The sequence below is a fragment of the Mus caroli genome, chromosome 10 (genome assembly GCF_900094665.2).
Source record: "Mus caroli chromosome 10, CAROLI_EIJ_v1.1, whole genome shotgun sequence".
In the NCBI taxonomy this organism is placed as follows: domain Eukaryota; kingdom Metazoa; phylum Chordata; class Mammalia; order Rodentia; family Muridae; genus Mus; species Mus caroli.
This window is the reverse complement of record NC_034579.1, coordinates 24,621,538-24,637,259: the sequence shown is the minus strand read 5'-3', so window position 1 is coordinate 24,637,259 and position 15,722 is coordinate 24,621,538. Positions and strand designations below refer to the sequence as shown.

General features: G+C 35.9%; 1 protein-coding gene across 1 annotated transcript in view; it reads right to left on the bottom strand.

Moving 5' to 3' along the window:
- Themis (thymocyte selection associated) overlaps nucleotides 1-15,722 on the bottom strand; it is a 211,972-nt gene that overhangs the window by 104,348 nt on the left and 91,902 nt on the right. Inside the window, exon 3 of the mRNA XM_021174738.1 lies at nucleotides 13,667-14,125. Within this exon, the coding sequence (XP_021030397.1) occupies nucleotides 13,667-14,125 (459 nt within the window). The remainder of the gene's footprint in view (nucleotides 1-13,666; nucleotides 14,126-15,722) is intronic.

The following is a 15,722-nucleotide window of genomic DNA, read 5'->3' as shown; positions in this document are numbered from 1 at the left end:
CACAGGGAAAAGGTACGCACTGTAAAATGGTTAGTGCACACCACACAACAATGTCTCTGAGGGCAAGCAAATCTGTGCTCTAGGAAGTCTTGAGACTTCAGAGCCACTTAAAACATTATGTTCATACACTTTTGCTCTGAGTAGTAATCTCAAAATATTATTACAAATCTTCTTTAATTAAGATGATTTATAATAGCATATATTTTTGTATGTCTTTCTAACACAAGCTTTGTAACCATTTTTCATAAATCCATATTGTTTCCCATTATCTCTAGTCACTGTAGGTAAACGTTCTTGTTTGGTTGACTGGTTAGTTGCTTAGCTGTTGTTTTGGGGTCAGCAGCAGTTGGGTTGAGCTATGGGATTTCTTATTGGTGATGGTTTGAGAAGGGCCTAACTCTGTAGCCGTGGCTGATGACCTGGAGTTTCCTGTGTATCCCAGAATAGCCTTACCATATGGCAACCCTTGTGCCACTTCCTCCCACTTACTGAGGTTATAGGCATGTGACACCACACCTGACACTCTCCCATGTTCTTGGTAATTAAAACCACAAAAGTTTAGAAAATATTTTCTTCTAAAATATTATGTTATTGTTTTTAAATATTAATATTCATTTATTCAGCATCTGACAATATACCATATATAATTTGTATCATATCACATATATTCCCTATGACAGAGTTTCTAATGACATAGCATGAAAAAATTATTTTATTTTGAATAAAATGAAAATAAAATAAAATAAAATAAAATAAATGGTGGCTTCTACAATGGAGTTCTATAAATCTGTAAGCTCATTTAAAATAAGAAATAACAGAAAGAGGAGCTTCAAGAAAAAATACTCCCCAAATTCTCTTATTTTTAAGTTCATTGTATAAAGCTTCTTCCTTTAATTAAGAATATGTGTCATGAGGCTTCTTAAACCCCAGGAAATTTTAGAAAGTAAAATCTTGTTAACTGAATAAAAGGGGTCAGTTTTAGAGTTCTAGAACAAGATCTAGATGGCCATCCTAGTTTCATGCATTCTTTAAATACAATAACAATTTGAGTTGGTATACTAGATGTCATTGGGGGTTTGGGAGTATCTCTAAATAATCCCATCAGAATAGCAGAGCCATAATGTAGCTATATCTCTACCTTCATTGCTCAATAGTGTGTGCAGTTGGCAAAAAATAACTTTATTATTTTTGGAGAATTTCATGGCCTCTGAAGAAAACTTGGGCCAAGATGCCTAACCCCTGTATTCAAATTTCCTGACTTACTTTTTTATTTCTTTTAAATATTTTTAATATTTAAAATATTTAAATATTTAAATATTTTTAATATTTAAAATATTTAAATATTTTTAATATTTAAATATATTTTAAGTATTTTTATTTCTTTTAAATATTTTTATTCATTCAAAATGTTCATATTTTGAACATGTTCACACATCCCCCATTTGTTTAAAACCCTTCAAATCCTGTTAGTAATTCTTAGATATATATGGCCACCCAATAGATTATATTACAGCTATGAGAAGCCAAAACTCTTAAAGAAAACTGAATTTCTCTTTCCCAGCAGCTGTCAACTACTAATAGCTTCTCAGCCAGGAGTGGGACTCCCTGACCCTCATTCCTCTCTGTGTCATGATTTGGGCTGGCTTGAGTTTGCACGGGTCATATACATGGTGTCAAAATCTCTATGACTTCATATTATAGCTGCCAAATGTTTACAGAACACAGTAGTGTAGCCATCTACTACTTCCAGGTCTTACAATCTTTCTGCACCCCCTTCAGCATGATCCCTTCCCGGAAGGAATGGGTATGACACAAACGACACACTTAGAGCTGAGTACTCTATTCTTTACACCCTGACCAGTCAATGGTCTCTGTGTTAGTCTCTATCTCCTGCCAAAAGAAGCTTCTCCAATGAGGGCTGCAAGACACCCTAATCTGTGAGTATAATAAAAACTTGCTGTGAGTTGGCACTTTGACTTTTTAACTCTTCTGAAGTAATGCTAGTCTGTCTCTTTTTTACATAACATACCAACAGCATTTGACAAAGTACATTTGATTCCTTCCACTTTGATCTATTTTTCTCTATTTTGTGTTCCTTTTTTTTTCCTGTTTCTTTTCTTTCCATACCACCTGCTGCTCACACGCACATGTCTTTTCAAGTGTCTTGGCTGCCATTCTCTATCCTTCACTTACAGTTCTCTATCTATAACCTTCACATTGCATATTCATGCCTTTAAATAGCATCTATCTGTTACAGCTCTAGCAAAATGATGCTCCTGGATTCTATATATCTATTTAATACCTCTATTTTTATACACATAGCAGGTAACTCAAGATTAACATTCTTGAGGTAAAGTCTGCCCTACCCCACAAAGAGAATGGTATCTGATGCTTTCTCCATCTCCTTAATCTTTCTTCATTCCACCAACACCAGAGACATCTTCAGATTTCCTCTTTTTTTCTACTACTTGAGGTTCTGCATCCCAGTCAATAAAATGCTTGTCTATGCCACATTGTTTCTTACTAGGTTTGTTGCAAGTCTTCCTAGTGAGTCTCCAGAACTTCAAACATCAAAAGAGTAGCCGAAGACTCTTTCTGAGTGCTACATCAATTATACCTACCATCTCTTCATAAAACTACAATATCAAATACATTCAAGTCCTTATCTGGTCCTTGGTACTACTTTGATCTGGTCTGATAACTCAACTTGCTCTAACCCATTGCTCTCTCTCTCTTTCTCTCTCTCTCTCTCTCTCTCTCTCTCTCTCTCTCTCTCNCACACACACACACACACACACACTCTCTATCTATCTATCATCTCTATCTCTATCTCTCAGTTCTGTTGTCAATCCTTTTTTTTGTATGCCCTATTTCTTTTGTCTGCTGGTCCTGTAACTAGTTATTTTCATATTTTCATGGCCTACCCCACTTGCTCTTGAAGTATGCTCAGATATTGCCTCCTCAATACAATCCATTCTAAATATTCTGCTTAAAAACTTAACCCTCAATGCCCCGTGTCCTTGTCAGTTTTTGCACTTTCTGTGCCTTCCTTTGTTTTCAGTAATTTCACAGAACATGTATGTTCTTTATGACTATTTTCTATTATTTCTTTGCTCAAGTTGGAACATATCAACACATTCATAATGTAAAATTTCTATATTTTTCCTTAAATTCAAACATATTTACCAAGATAAGAAATCTTTGATGCTTTGCCCATCAATTGCTCATCAATATATTCCAGTCTAGAATGATGTCTCCATCAATCAAATGAGAGAAAAGCAGCTGTCATTCCAATGCCCTTTGAGTAAACACTAAAAGTTGTCATTAAGTAATACTTCCATTTAAAATTTAATTAGGTAAAAATACTTATACTGTCTAAATATGCAGACTTCATTTGAGACAAATCTCTTCAAGTTAAAATTACTCTCATTCAATGGCCTGCTCTATAGAATGAGTATTTGTCACATTTATATAAAATAATAGGGATATAAGAGTCTAATATTGCCAAAGTGAACTCTTTTAAGCTCAAGTTTTTATTCTTCAGTGGAAAAGAAAAAACACTGAACAAAACCATTTTGTATATGTCTAAACACACAGGAAGGTAGCATGGTGATGTGCTTTAGCTCCAACCAGAATGAAGGTGATGCAGAGCATTAGTTCACTGCAAGAAGAACCTCGATTGGTGCCTGGACACGGGTAAGAACCTTTAGGGGTATTGATTAGTTCCTGGAATCTAAAAGTGAACAGGAGTCTGTACTTTACAGAGCCTCCTACTCTTTCCTGGGCCTTCTCTCCAGAAACCACAGCAGGTTATCTACATGAAGACTAGAAAAAAAAAACCATTGTGCATTTTGCAAAGTGAAGAAAAGAGCAGCTTCCAGAGCCTCTGATCGCTTTAAAGAACAAATGTAGGGACAATTATTTGATAAGAGCCTAACAAACATGTGGTGTTTTACCAAAGCCTAAACAATGGGAAGACAGGAATTATCCAACTCAAACAAATGCTACTTTAGGTTCTACACGGGGGGGGGGAAAAAGAAATACCCAATTAACTCTTCTATTTCCGCACAGGGGATGGGAAATACCCAAGTCCAGCTCAGGATAGGCAGTTTGTCACCTCTGTAGGAGAGGGGGAAGAGGCTGAGAAACACTTACAAAAGCCATATCACAGATACACAGACTCACTGAATGACTAAGCCCAAATTATAAGATAATGCAATATACCACCCACAAAAGTTTTGACTACTCGTATATGATAACAGAGTTCTGAATAAAAGACTGATATCTAAGATTCTACAAAGGAGTCCCTAAAGAATGAAAGCACTATAGGAAATTCTAGCCTTGGACACAGCTATAGCATGAAAAGTAACAAAAAACAAAACAAGCAAACCACCTTCTCCCTAGCCATGGAAACATAGAAACCTCATACTGTTAACTATTTGACTTTGTTTCTTTCACTGCAACCACCCTTTCTGGATTCCTATGTGAATAACTATAAGATGTGTTGTAAAAGACAAAAGACAAATCTAATGGAAAAATGCTTGTGTCAAAACCAAATTCAAGTTGAATGCATACTTGTAATCCCAATACTTGAGACATGGAAGCAGAAATTCATGGTTATTCTCAAGCCTGCATGGGTTACACAAGACTCTGATTATCAGCAAACCAAATAGCAAGCAAGAAACAAACCAAATTAAATATGGAAGAGTTTTTGGAAACATCATACCAAATATTTAGTGACTAGTCAATATGCAAATAGACCGAAGAGAAAAGGATGGACAATGTAAGAGAGAGAAATTCTAGGGGAAAAGTAACTGGAAGAGGAACAAAGAATGACTTGATGGATTACAAAATAGACTAGATACTGCCAAGGAAAAGAACTGAGAAGTTGGAAGATAAGCAAATAAAACAAACTTTGTTGAAAAGAATGAAACAGAGTAGCCAAGAACGGTGTTACAGAAGATGCAACACACTTTTCATGAAAACACTCAGAAGAAGAGAGGGAGAACAGAAGAAACATTAGAAGTAACAGCAGCATGCCTTCCAAAATGCATGAAATGGGCAACACTAAGGAGAACACATCCCAAAAATCTCTACCTATGAATACCATGTTCAAATAACTTGAAAAGATGTCACGATGTTTCTTGCTCAGAATTAAAACGTTCTGTTCTTAGTGGGAGGCTCTCTAAGGTAAGCAAATAAAGAAAACTTGATCTCCTAAATTTGAAAAGTGGCATAGATATAACTATTCCTATGGTGAGTATTGTTATATCAAAAGATTGTCCCCAGATCTCTACTGCACTTTCATTTTTCTCAGAAAACAGTGTCAACTGCTTTTATTTAAGATTCCCATAGTACAAGGGAAAAAATTTCACATTTCAAAAAAATTAAAAATCATTTTGAGTATACCCAATAATATTTTGTAAAGTATAGTTATAGTTGTTTAAGAATATACGTATGTGTGCATGTGGGTACATGTATGTGCATGTATGTGAATGTCTGTGTGCATGTGTGTATGTGCACATGCATGCCTGTGTTTGTGCATATGTGCATTGTGCACATGCAATATGAGTTCTTTTAAGGAGTATTTATTATCCTACAATTGGAAAAGTGAATCTTCTCCTGTGATAAAAACAATCTAGAGAGTGTTAGCTGAGTTAGAAAATGTCACTTGCTGCAGTGTTGTCTTTGACTTCAAAATGACAGACAGGTAAGACTGCAGTAACTCAGCATGAGAGGCTCTCCTGGAGGTATTTGTTGCAAATTTTCTAGTTTGAAACTAGACTGAGGCAGAAGCAATATGTACTTGACAACTGTAGTTTAGACTTTCCAAATTTTCCTTCTGGGTAAATATGAATTATTCTAGCTGGGTATGTTATCAGGTTATCCAGAGGGGGTTGTTATGAAAAACAATTTGATTCCATTTTCTCTAACAAATCAAGACTTGTACTCCTGAGTTCTTTCACTTTTACCTCTCCCTCTTTTTTTTCTCTCCCTCCCCCTCCTTTTCTCTACTTTCTCCCCCCCCCCAATCTCCTCTTGTTCTTTCTTACAAAGTCCCTGCTGTGTAGAATAAATGTTATTGAGAGGGTTGTATCTTCTTGTATGGCTCACCAGAGAGACACTTTTATTTCAGCCTAAGTTTTGTGGTCCCCACTAAAAAATATCTTTCAAGAGAGAAAAAAAATTATATATATATATATAATCTTGGTTGGTATTGCTTAATACCTGTTTCCTTGGATACATAATTTTCACTTGTAGATTACACTAAAATTTTACTTGGATGTTCTTATTGAGATCATGGAGTGGATATAGAGTTTCTACATGAACCAAGTTGTTATAATTTAAAGCTCTGATTTCTCCCCAATTATATTTATACTATATTGGTATTTAATAGGAATGGCAATGATTACTTACTCACTGGCAGTTATACATTGTTCCAGACTCTTAAATTAAAGTTTGCCTTCCAGTTCTATCACTTTTGCTTGAATTTTCTTGCTAATTATTTTGTAAATTTTTTTCAACTTTATTTCAAGTATGCACAAGTGTTTAGTAATGTTTACAATAATATCATGTAGTATTTTCAGAATTTACAGTAGGTCTAGCCAAAATTCTGGCCAAGGACTAAGTTAAGTGAGCAAGAAAGGATTATGCATAAAATAAGTCTTTGTAATCCTCTTATACTTCAAACTTACTGCAAGGATAAAATAGTAACACAGAAAGAGAGAAAACCAACACAAACAAAACAAAACAGAGTTAGAGTCAGCAAATCTGACATCAGCAAAGTAAATTGTGAAGGAGACAGAGATCAGCTGTAAGGAAGTGAACTGTTTGGGTTGACCAGGACAAGGAATGAGCATGTGCCTGAGCAAAGAGACATGGATAAAAGTAAGCCTTTCCTGTCCCACAGAATTCCCAAAATGCTTAAGAATTGGAGATATCTAAGCCATTTAAATGTGAAAATAAAGGAAGGGGTTTTAAAAATAATTTATTCACTTATCAGTTAGTGCATATCAAGTGAGTTCTTTTGTGATTGGGTTACCTCACTCAGGATGATATCCTTCAGATACATCCATTTGCCCAAGAATTTCATAAATTCATTATTTTTAATAGCTGAGTAGTACTCCATTGTGTAAATGTACCACATATTTTGTATCCATTTCTCTGCTGAGGGACATCTGGGTTCTTACCAGCTTCTGGTTATTATAAATAAGGCTGCTATGAACATAGTGGAGCATGTGTCCTTATTACCAGTTGGAACATCTTCTGGGTGTATGTCCAGGAGAGGTATTGCTGGATCTTCTGGTAGTACTATGTCCAATTTTCTGAGGAACCACCAGACTGATTTCCAGAGTGGTTGTACAAGCTTGCAATCCCACCAGCAATGGAGGAGTGTTCCTCTATTAGCCCAGAAACTTAGAATACCCAAGATACAATTTGCAAAACACAAGAAAATCAAGAAGAAGGAAGACCAACATGTGGATACTTCATTCCTCCTTAGAATAAGGAACAAAATACCGATGGAAGGAGTTACAAAGACAAAGTTTGGAGCTTAGACAAAAGGGTGGACCATCCAGAGACTACCCCACCTGGGGATCCATCCCATAATCAGCCACCAAATGCAGACACTATTGCATATGGCAGCAAGATTTTGCTGAAAGGACACTGATATAGCTGTCTCATGTGAGGCTATGCCAGTGCCTGGCAAATACAGAAATGGATGCTCACAGTCATCTATAGGATCAAACACAAGGCCCCCAATGGAGGAGTTAGAGAAAGTAACCAAGGAGCTGAAGGGGTCTGCAACGCTATAAGTGGAACAACAATATGAACTAACCAGTACCCGCAGAGCTCATGTCTCTAGCTGCATAAGTAGTAGAAGATGGCCTAGTCAGTCATCATTGGAAAGAGAGGCCCCTTGGTCTTACAAACTTTATATGCCCCAGTACAGAGGAATGCCAGGGCCAAGAAGTGGGAGTGGGTGGGTAGGGGAGTAGGGCAGGGGGGGAGGGTACAGGGGACTTTTGGGATAGCATTTGAAATGCAAATGAAGAAAATATCTAATAAAAATTTGAAAATAAAGGAATTTATTCAAATGTCTGAATATTAAACTCAGGTCTTTAGGGATGATGGGTAGCCCTACTACAACCTGTCTATATAGGAAACAGGACCTCATAATCCTGGACCACAAGAAGGAAGTGTAAGTCTGAAAACAATATTATCTATCTTAGTTAGGGCTGTACTTCTGTGAACAGACACCATGACCAAGCCATCTCTTATAAGGACATTTAACTGGGGCTGGCTTACAGGTTCAGAGGTTCAGTATATTATCATCAAGCCAAGAATATGCCAGCATTCAGATGGGCATGGTGCAGGAGGAGCTGAGAGTTCTACATCTTCATCTGCAGAGAAGACTGGCTTCCAGACAACTAGGAGGAGGGTATTAAATCCCATGCACACAGTGACACACCTACTCCAACAAGGCTACACCTACTCTAACAAGGCCACACCTACTCCAATAATGCCAGTCCCTAGGCCAAGCATATACAAACCATCACATTATCTAAAGCCATAGGGATCATGGTGAGTCCTTCAGCTACTCATCATTTGGATTCAATAACTACATAACCACAGAAAACAGCAGGATAAAATCTTCGTGAAACTATGTAAATTCCAGAGGAAAGATAATATAAGTGGAGCAGTAATGCTGCTACATGGAGAAGACTAGAACTCATCAACACAGAGAGTCTACAGAACTGAAGCTTTGTTTAAAGCATCTCACAGGTAAATAAGGACACATGGCAAATAGTCAGCAGGAACTCAAGAAAACCACTTAACTAAAATGATAGAACAAAACATGAAGGAAGACAAAACAAAACAAGAAACCAAATGAAAGATATCAATGCATTAGAACTATAGAAAATATAAAAATTTCTCTGGATTTGAATACTGCATCATTAAAGCTAAATTGGGGTGACTAACATTTAAAACTATATATGACATAATTTTTGGAAGGTAAAAATATGAAAGCTGAACTTTAAAATTCAACATGATGATAGGACTGTATGAAGGAACTTTCCATGAAGGTACACTAAGTCAGGGAGGCAAAAGGGGGAAAGTGTAAGTTAGGGGTTGAGGTTTTGATATGCAGCTGAAAGTTAAAGACAGGCAGACTACAAAGTATTACTGAGAAGGCATTAACACAAAAAGTCTTTTCAGAAAAGAAACACCCAAGTTACCAAATGCAAAGTTGTCATCACTTTGAAAGTTCAAACCTACCACAGCCACAGTCAAGACCATAGGATGCCACAGTCGCTCAACGGTAGTGACCAAAGAGGAGCAGTAATGGCCAAAGAGGAGCAGTAATGGCCAAAGAGGAGCAGAGATGTTAACAAATCACATTATCCACCTAGAATTTCATAGTGGCTAAACTGTCTATTTCGTGTGTGGATGTAGGGGATAGAGTTTTCAAACCTGCAGATTCTTGACTTAGAAAGCATGAAGAGGATGGGTCTTGTCAGAACTAGAGAAAAATAAAGAAAGAAGAGATTCCTTATTGATTATGGAAATAGCTACTTCACACAAGAGCAAGGCAGAAGAAGGCACCACCAGGGTGGGTTGTAATGGATGCCACTATATAATAGGTCTCTATAGCAACAGATTAAGTTTGGACTGCAAGGATGAGAACTCCAGATGGAATGGCCACAGAGGGAAATTATATCTCAGAGAAATCCACTGATAGCTTCACTATGGGAAAAATGCATAGATGGGTTATTTTCTTTTCCTTCGTTTTCTTCCTTTTCTCAAATATAGTGGCAATTGTTTCTATCTAAAATGGTCCATGACTTGAAAATCCACCCATGTTCCTATCATTTGGAAGCAGGAAGGCAAATACCAGAAAGCAAGGGAGAAAATACTAACAAGAGCTACCTTAGAGTAGGAGAATGTAGGGGAAATTAGAGAACAGTCAAAGCTATACAGCTTTTATGTAACCTTGTCATATCTTTCTCGGGTGTTATTTAGCTTTCTTTGTTTTTATAAAAGTTGGAAATATCTTCTTTAAATTCAAAGACAGATACAAGGGGAATGCTTCAGGGAAACAGCATGGTCAAATCCAAGGCATTAGGAAACTACAAATGAGAGTATTTTCTCCTACTTATTTATGATCTTATATATGATATTCAAAACTATTTTGCTCAGTCTTCTTTTTTCTTAGTGGTTTGAGCTTATGACACAAGTTCATATTTTTATATATCTTCATGAAGACTGAACCAACCACCAAGCTTTGGGCAGCATTAAGCTTTCCTCCAAAAGATAAAAGGATCTATGTGATGATGGAATTTTTCAGTTAAGAAGGATCGAATTATTAATCCATGCATCAAGACGTAAGATATACAAGATCTCTATTTTCAATTTTTCATTTTGTCAATACTGAAGCTTCCACGTACCTCATCACATGAATTTTATATTTTTTAATAAGCAAAAACACATTTTGAAACTACTTTATGAGACCAGTAGTTACAGGATTTAAATAGATACCTCTCCTGAAAATGTGGTAACTCTTTGACCAATGTCTTAGTATGCCTGAAAGCCAGGAAGGTATTAAGCCTATAAAGGAATTTTGACCAGAATCCAGAAACATGTGTTTCCCTTTAACATGATGGCTCTCCACATTCCTAATGCTGTGACCCTTTAATACTGCTCCTCATGCTGTGGTGACCCAAACTATAAAATTATTTATAGTTTTGCTATAAGTCATTGCTACTTCATAAATGGAGTTTTGCTACTGTTATGACTTGTAATGTAAACATTTGTATTTCCTGATGGTTTTAGGTGACTCCTGTAAAAGGGTTGTTTGACACCCAAAAGGGGTCATGACTCACATGCAAAGTGATGTAATTTATTTCTACTGATTTTCCTTTTTCTGGGTTACAAATTGTCACATTAATAACATATTAAAAAACAGCGACAAGAGTAAAATGTTCATATTCCCTCTTTTTATAACTTGTCATGTTTTTATTTTCAGGAAATCAATATTTCATAGCTATTTAGATAATTTTTCATCTTCCACTAAGGTTACTGTAAAATATCCTATCTTTTCCAGACCAGTTCTTTTTCCTGTCACTTTGGTGGGGAAAGCACTGAAGCCTAAAGTGTTTAGACTCTGCCTGATACCCAGGCACAGTAAAAGCAACTGTGCAATGTCTCTTAAATTCAAAGAGCATCTAACCTCCTTCTAAAAAAAATAATGCAGAAGACCAAAACAGAGTTAAAGCATCTTTGCATACTTAGAGGAAAATATCTGTAACCCAAAGTTTTTAAAATGTGTCACTTATGATGGGTTCTCCTACTTTGTTTTCATGAAACAGTCTGTATACATGCAAGCTCATATCAGACCAATACAGATAAGTAATATTTAAAATTTCCTAAAGAAAAATTCCCCAGAATAATGAACATGACATTTTTATTTTAATACATACTAGAAACTATGCTTAAACATTTCATGAAGGATGTTTAACCAAAGGTTGGTTCTTGGTTAAGTGGCAGAAAACTCTATTTAAATCTACAGGAACAATTCTAATAAACCCCGCTCTTCTGCTGTTTATATTTAATGAATGCATATTCATCCAACCAGTAGATAAAATCAAAGGCTGAGATTAAGGTTGACCAAGTTGGCTCCCACTAGATTTCTAGATCTTGCACATACGAAGTACATCTCTGTTTTCTGTCTTTCCCATTGCTATGTCCATTGAAAAGAACTGCAACATCCAGCTGATTTTTCCACTAGAATCACTATGCTCACATGTTCTACATCTTCCAGCTTAGCAGTCTGTTTTGATTAGAACAAATTTCAAGTTTATCTCTTTGGGTAGTCTTTATGACTTTCTGTGAATGGTCACCTCCCTTCCCCAACAAACACATATGTGCCCTGTGTATCTTCATGTTTTTCGCTGCTCTTTTTTTATAGAGCTGTAATGAATTTCCACTCACTGTCTTACTCACTCTGCCACAAGTTGCCTAATTTTGTCTAGTTTTGCATGGTTTGACTACATCAGATTCATCCATCAACATTTGATTCCTAATCCAAATTAATTAAAAGTTCTAATGTCTCTCTCCACACATTTAGTCTCTGGGTTTGTTCTCATTTGTAAGCCTATGACAGGTAGAAGATGATAATTTTAGAAAAATCAGATGATTTGAAAATAATAAAATCCAATCTATTATTCATAAACAATCAGAAAAACTCAATCATCCATTTCAGTTGCCTGCTTTGAGGCAGCTAGCTGAGCACTACTGTAAGTTCTAAAATTTGCTGCAGTGTCAATATTTTATAAAATCAAACCATGCAAACTCTTTCTATACCTTTATTTCAAAATGAATTGATCAAATTTTAATTAAACTTTTTAGCATGATAGAATTCAACACACAATTCTAAAACTTACCAAATGCCATATGCTTTCTTTTTGTAAGTATGTAATGGCAATGAGGACAGAGAAAAATCAATTTTGAGATATTTGAGGAAGTAGCTTTGACAATATATTTTGTTTCTGCTGGATGATCTTAAATTATTTAGTACTGTCTTAATTTACTTTGAATACAACTCCAAGAGGGCAAGCACAGCGTATCCAGAGCTTTCATTTAGAAAGTTACTGAACATTGGTGCTCACTTGTGTTAAGTAACTGCCTGCTCCTCAGTTGTATTCTCTACTCCTTTTTATTTTTTGTTTTGAGTCTTGCTAAGTTGACCACACTAGCCTTGAACTATCTGTGTCACTTGAGCAGGCCTGAACTGCCATACTCCTGCCTCAACATTGAGAGAAGCTAGGGTTATTAGGTATGCTATCATGTTGGGCTTGAACCAGGGTCAGAATTTAATACTCTTCTGATTTCCCTAAGTTTGAAATATTTAGAATAATAATGGTAATAATGGTCTTTGTAGATATTTTAAAACATAAGAAAATAACAATGAAGATTGCATTTTGAAATACACCAATATGAAAATTACTTTAACATATCATTTTTGTTAAGTCAAGGAATCTGTGTTAAAAGAAACTGTGACCAGTCATAAATTGGTAAGAGTTTGAAACAAAAGTTGTCATGAAGTAAGAATAAGGGATTTTGTAAAAAAAAAAAAAAAAAAAAAAAAAAAAAAAANTGCATTTTGAAATACACCAATATGAAAATTACTTTAACATATCATTTTTGTTAAGTCAAGGAATCTGTGTTAAAAGAAACTGTGACCAGTCATAATTTCGTAAGAGTTTGAAACAAAAGTAGAAATGAAGTCAGAAAAAAAAATTTAAAAAAAAAAAAAAAAAAAAAAAAAAAACAAAAAAAAAACTGATTTCGGATTCTTGTTCTAAAAATAAACTCTTAATAGCTAGTAATAAAAATAGCAAGCATTTTAGGCTACCTGTATCTGATAGTTTAGCAGCTTATGCTTGGATAGAACATTAAATGGTTTATAGTATATCTGCATACTCACTTCATAATTTTCTCTTTAAGACAGTGCTATCTGTGGTTGGATGTATCGATGGAGAACCTACGTCTAAGAGACCTAATGAATGATAGGGACAGAGTTCCATTCTTCAGGTTCTAAAAGCTTCTCTAGCCCAAATCCCACAATGCATCCTCACACAGGATACCATCCTCAGTGGATACTTACATTTCAGCACACCTTGGATTTCATAAACAGGTTTGAGAATCAGTGCACCATAAAAGTCTTCTGGGAATGGATTGGTTGAGTCCCACTTATTTGAGAAATCTGTAAGTTTCACTGTCCGTGTTCTGTTCTTGGGAATCTTCCATTCAACAATTTCTTTTAGGGTATAGATATGTTCATCCTCACACTCATAAAATTCTCCTTCTTGTGACAATGGCAAAGTAAATGAGTGGCTCTGATGATTCCTTACCACACCACAATTCACCAGCGTTTCTCCATTAATCTCTTCAACTGAGTTGAACCGGATTGGCTCACCCTGCTTAATAATGAGATTCTCTAGTTTTATATCCTTCAGGTGATAAAAGCAAGGATGACCTAGTCTGCTGGGTCCAATATTAACGGTTCTTGTGATTTCTTCAATTGACAGGTATGGAGTTTTAACAGCCATGACCTTAAAGAGACCTAAGAACAGAATTGTGTGCATTATTATAATGAAAGTTCTCATACGAAAATCAAAATGATAACTCCACATCATAAGCATAGTATAACTTTTAAATATTAAGTACTTATTTTATGCATGTGTGTAGACATAAGTGTACAGACGCGAGTGTGCATGTACGTGTGTGGGAGGCCAGAGGACTATCTCTGTGTCATCTTTAAGAGCCTTGCCCTTTGTAATAATGTCTTCTTGTGGCCTAGAGCTCACTAATTGGGCGAGACTGGCTATCCAGTGAGTACGAAGGATTTCTCTGTCTCCACTTCCCAGGAACTGGGATTAAAGGTGCACACTGTCATCCCCAACTGTCTTGGGATAGAACTCAGGGCCTGGTTGCTACAAAACCAGTTTATTGACTGTGCTATATCCTCAGCCTAAGATGCTTATTTGAATCTTAAATTTCTCCAGGAAAAATGTCAGAATATACTTGTAAAGTATTAAATCATCTGAACAGGAACAGAAATGGAAACAAGAGGAAGCGTCTTGAAAAACTCAATATCCTATCCTTAGAAATAGGAAATCTGATGACAATGTGTGCTGTCTTGACTATCAATGTAATTTTTGAGACAGAATTTATATTCCCAACATTTTTCTAATTTTTAAAAAGAGAAGACTTGATTAATTTTCCATGAATGTATTCTCCTGGAGACACACTGAATTAAAGAATGGAATGCATTTCCCAGAACTAAATGGATTTGATCAGATTTTGATTGAAAAGCTGTACAGCTGCAACTAGAGGGTGAATGTACTAAATATAGTTGAACCATTTGCTTTAAAATGTATTTCATGTTGTGGAAACTTTGCCATAATGAACAATTTCATTGTTCTAATTAATGTCAGAATTCTTAGCTACATTTGAAACCCTATGACTCTCCAAAGGAGAATTTGACATGTACAATCTCCCATTTTTCTTCTCTTATAGAAATCTTGGAAGAAAACACACATACTATATCCTAGTATATCAGTGCTCCTCACAAAGCTTTATGGAACTTAGCTTAGTTTATTGATTGGACTGATTTTTTTTCTTTTTCCTTTTTTTGGTTTTTTTTCGAGAAAGGGTTTCTCTGTGCAGCCCTGGCTGTCCTGGAACTCACTCTGTAGACCAGCCTGGACTCGAACTCAGAAATCCGCCTGCTTCTGCCTCCTGAGTGCTGGGATTAAAGGCATGCATCACCAACGCCCAGAGTGATTAGACTGATTTTTGTGCAGGTATAAGCATATGATGTGTGTGTGTGTGCGTGTGTGTATGTGTATAATTATAAATACAATCTTTTCAATCTGTTTAGGGAATGATTGTGATATAGTCATAATTAGAGGCCTTTTATGGACATGCTTTTTCCTAATAATGTGTGTGATTTATTCTTCATATATATTTACTTGTGGTATGTTCATGTGTGTGTGACACACATGCCATATGGAAGTCAGCAGGTAACTCACAGTAGAAAGGTGTTTAACTTTTTGCCGTGTGGACCCCAGAGGCTCAGGTTATCATGTCTGATGACTAGCAAAATTCCCTGCTGAGCCATCTTCTTGGCTGTTACTGTTATTCATAAATTAAGAGTT